General features: G+C 40.9%; 1 protein-coding gene across 1 annotated transcript; it reads right to left on the reverse strand.

Annotated features, from left to right (window-relative positions):
* Positions 1 to 434: 434 nt before the first annotated feature.
* rprm3 (reprimo, TP53 dependent G2 arrest mediator homolog 3) lies at positions 435 to 1,684 on the reverse strand. The gene has a single exon (XM_053644398.1). The coding sequence runs from the start codon at positions 799 to 801 to the stop codon at positions 493 to 495; it is 309 nt and encodes a 102-aa protein (XP_053500373.1). The 5' UTR covers positions 802 to 1,684; the 3' UTR covers positions 435 to 492.
* Between the last annotated feature and the right edge of the window lie 2,711 nt (positions 1,685 to 4,395).

A 4,395-nucleotide genomic window follows, 5' to 3' on the forward strand; every position in this document is an offset into this window, starting at 1 on the left:
ACAAAAAATAAATAAATAACAAATTGTCATTACATGGGAGTAAGTCCGAAAGGGTTATACCATATTTATTTTTATATTTATATTTATTTTACTCCCTCACTATTATTATTATTTTATATATATATATATATATTTTTACATCTATGCCACTGTAACACTTACAATGACTGTTTTAATTAAGGGATTAATAATAAATGTTTATTTTATTTTACCTTTGTCTTTTTTTCTTTCTTTTTTTTTGACACAAGAACATATTAAAATACAATCAACTTTATTTCAGTCAGGTTTATTTAAAATAAAATAAAATAAAAATAAAAACATTTATTTCAGCATGCTTTAATTTACAGTCCTAAAATCAGAAACTCAAAATGCCTATGCGCCCGATTCAAGCTTTTACAAAAAGAAGTTCAAATCAGGAGTATCACGATATTTAAAAGTCATGGCGGGTGCGAGCGCGCGAGCCGGGTCACCCAGTCACCCGGTCACCGGGCGTCACGCGGCAGTGATGAGCTCCGCGTCTTTGGACGGTCTGCGCTCCTCCGCCAGTAGGTTCATCATGCTCTCGGACTTGATGAGGAGGTTGCAGCCGAGAAAGAAAACGCCGAAGACGACGGTGAGCGAGAGCACGCAGAGCACGGCAATCTGCACGAGCCGCGCCACGAACTGCTCGCGCTCGTGGAGAAACGCGTCGCCGCTGCCGGTGACTGACGCGGCGTCGGAGGTGAAGTTGCAGCAGGCTCTCGCGCCGTCCAGCTGCTCTTGCGTCCGGTTGAGGACTCCTAATCCCTCGGATGCATTCATTACGAGGTGACCCGTTAAAACCGAGTGCGCACTTGGAGTAGCCGCGGGAGATTGCTTAGAAGACGCAACATTAAAAAAAAAATAGTCCAAGGGGTAGCTGCTGGTAAAACTGCCCAAACGTGTCCGGCTTTAAGTCATCAGGATGCTGGAGAACTGTGCTCGGCGACTATTCATTACAACTCTACTGATTCGATTCATTTGAACTAAGTGAATCGAATGCGAGTCATTTACAATCCAGAGAATCATCCATGTTCTGCGCTGGCTACAGATTCATCCCATAGTTTTATAGAGTCGCTTATGTATAACTGTTGGAAAAAAAAAATTAGATTAACACTTAAAGGTTCTTCAGTTTCTGCTCTGTGCTCCAGGGTAACCGACCCCTCTTACCATGAAGTCACCATTTTCAGCCTCTTCTCTCCAGAAGAAGACTCAGAGCCATCAAAGCTAGAACATAGAGACCATCGACCACAGTGGAGTCTTTAGCTTCAAACCGTATTTAGCACGTTTGCCTCGCACCTCCGGGGTCGGGGGTTCAAATCCTGCCTCCGGCCTGTATGCACAGAGTTTGCATGTTCTACCTGTGCTTCGGGGATTTCCTCCGGGTTCTCTGGTTTTCTCCCCCAGTCTAAATACATGCACTGTAGGCTGATTGGCATTTCCTATTTGTACATAGTGTGTGTGTGTGTGTGTGTGTGTGTGTATGTGTGTGATTGTGCCCTGCGATGGGTTGGCACTCCATGTGGATCCCCATCCCCCACCTCATTTTGTTCCCCGAGTTCCTTGATAGGTTCCAGGCTTGCTGTGACCCTTCGTAGGATAAGCAATATGGAAAATGGATGGATGGATTATATTGCACATATATTAAATTGCCATTACACTCTATCTCTTTATATCACTTCACTGTTTAATTCTCAATTCTGATTGGTCAGTTCAGAAGGTGTTGGCTAGTTTTCTATAACAGGAGCTCTGATATTAGTTCTGGTTGCAAGGCAAAGCACAGGTTTATATGAATGCACTCATTGTGATATGTTATCAATTCAATAGTAACAACGTACACAGGGACATGTATGGTGGATGTATTTGTTGATATGGTGAAGTTTTCTGTAAGTAGACGTTCAGTTAGCATTTTTGAGAGTGTCAGTGCTTCGTAACACTCCGAGGTAAAGGTTGTCTGACACGGTAAAGTCTTCAGGACAGAAGGCTTTCTGCTTTCTCAGTAAAATGACAAGCTGCATTTATTCTTACTCAGTTCAAGAGAAAAACTCAGAGAGGGTGGTGGGGGGGAGGTGGGGGGGGGGAGTGTTTATGGCTGCTATAAGGTGAACGATAACAGGATCTAACTTGTTTTGTGAATGTTCCACAACATTCAATGTAGCTAAAAATAGATAAAATGTACATCATTATTATTATTAATAAACAAACAAACAAACAAAAAGTTCGCTCTGGCAAATTGCTGCAGTATAAGAAAAATAAAACATTTTAGGACATGCTGTTATAGGAAAGTAATCAACTCAAGGGTGGTAACAGTAACCTTGCTTCACGTCACATTACACCACCGCACATATAGCTGATTATTTTCCTATTACAGCACATCTTTAGTAATAGTGAGAGTGAGCTAAAATGATGGAGAGAGAGGGAGGGAGGGAGGGAGAGAGAGAGAGAGAGAGAGAGAGAGAGAGAGAGAGAGAGAGAGAGAGAGAGAGAGAGAGAGAGAGAGAGAGAGAGAGAGAGAGAGAGTGACAAGAGGAAGCAGCTGGCAGTTCTGTTTATTGCCGATGGATGTCGCTGTTGTGTAATTTATGTCACAGTAACTCTCAAACACATCTCACGCCTGTTACTCTATTGCCAAAATGATTCCTAATCCTTATTTCCTACAAGCAGCTCTCTGGGATAATTGTATTCTGTACTATCTAGAGTACATCATATGGACCCTAACCTACTGCAGTGCATTGTTGGATTGATGAGCATACTGGATATTCTCCTTTATGCTTTTTTGGGATGAGTACAAAACCCCCAAAACACTGAAAGTAGTGTGTTACATAATGAATAGAGAGCTGTTTCAGACATACAGATTGATTTGTCTGATCATTTTAGATACTGATGGAAATGTTTTAAATATTGTACAGCATCCATAAAAACCGTGAAAACAGTCACACACTTGCTGCACTCGCTTGTGACGAGGCATATAACGAAAGTTTTGGAGCCCTAAAAATCAGAGTATCTTCAAGATTTATTATGTATTTCAGTGTGCTAAGAGAATGACAAGATTTCTTGTGTTTCCCCTTCATTTTTCTGAGTGCCCTTGTTTCAGGCATGTTCTGAGTAACAATGTTATGTGGTGAGGGGTTTTCTTGAGTTTGCAGGTGGAAGATAGGGTGTCAGTTATACTTACCAAGCTGTGTGATAATCTCAGGGCTGAGTGTCCTTGCCAGCACACACACTCCATCACATCTTAGTGGCATTATGGATTTCACGTGGGGAGCGGATATTTTTAAACCCCAAAGCTAAAGTTCCAGCCACTGCTGTCCAGCCATCCCCAGCCTGACAGCCCAAAATCACACATCTCCAGAACATAGTGTATGGTACAAGAGATTATTCACTCACGCCGGGTTCATTTGACTGTTTCCATAGTAACAGCAAGATATGAGCTGACAAAGATTCTCGTTTTGACCGGGTAGAATCGACACGTCATGCAAAACACATTTTCACATACAGCAGATTTTGTGCGCTCTCATTTGCATACGATTTTAGCACCTGATAAGGAGTCTGAATCATAAAATAGGAAGACGATTATGTCATGGAAGTCACAATCTGTAGGAAAGAAGTCTTGCTTGTCGTCAATTTTTTTCATCTCCAGACAAATTTCGGATATATCAGTCATGTCGTTTGTAAATTTTACGATCACTGGGTTTTGAAATCTCAGAGAAAAAGGTTGATCGATATAAGCATTTCATTTAAAGAGGTTCTGGAGGCAGATTAGAAAATTACACACTGCTGAAGGATTTCTGAGATGTTCCACCGTGATGGATCAGATGAGACTGGGAAGAGGACAATTTAATATTCAGATGCATGAAAAAAGAAATGGAAGCCTAATTCAGAAGCATAGCATACATTTGTGCAAAATAAACCATACAAACAACTATGAATTGTTCTTTTTTAGACTTGAGAGAGGTGAGTCAGACACACAGAGTTAAGTTATCTCATCTGTGAGAGCATAATTTGGTTTGGGATGTACATCATTTATTGAATACATAAAAAGAAATGCTCCTGATGTAGGATTTAAAAGAATTTAATTAAGAAATAACTCTTGGGACTGTGTTGTTACAGGGAAAATAATCAACTTTGGGGTGGTGCAATGCTCCTGGAACAAAGCAGAGTTATTCTTCCCACTCCAAAGTATTATTTTCCAATAACAGTATGTCCCGAAGTGTTTTATTCCCCTTGTTCTACAGCGATTTGCCAACAGCAACAATATTTGATTTATTAATCAGTCTTTCCAGGATTTAGCCATTGTGCGGTCTCAGAAATGAACACAAAATCAAGCAAACTTCTCAATATTCAGACGTACCACAGATGTTCTGCAGATTTGGGCCA

This window comes from Ictalurus furcatus, chromosome 15, assembly GCF_023375685.1.
Source record: "Ictalurus furcatus strain D&B chromosome 15, Billie_1.0, whole genome shotgun sequence".
Taxonomy (NCBI): domain Eukaryota; kingdom Metazoa; phylum Chordata; class Actinopteri; order Siluriformes; family Ictaluridae; genus Ictalurus; species Ictalurus furcatus.

Bases quoted from the DNA above. Each gene is read 5' to 3' on its own strand.
- rprm3 (XM_053644398.1), bottom strand. From the start codon at position 801: ATGAATGCATCCGAGGGATTAGGAGTCCTCAACCGGACGCAAGAGCAG.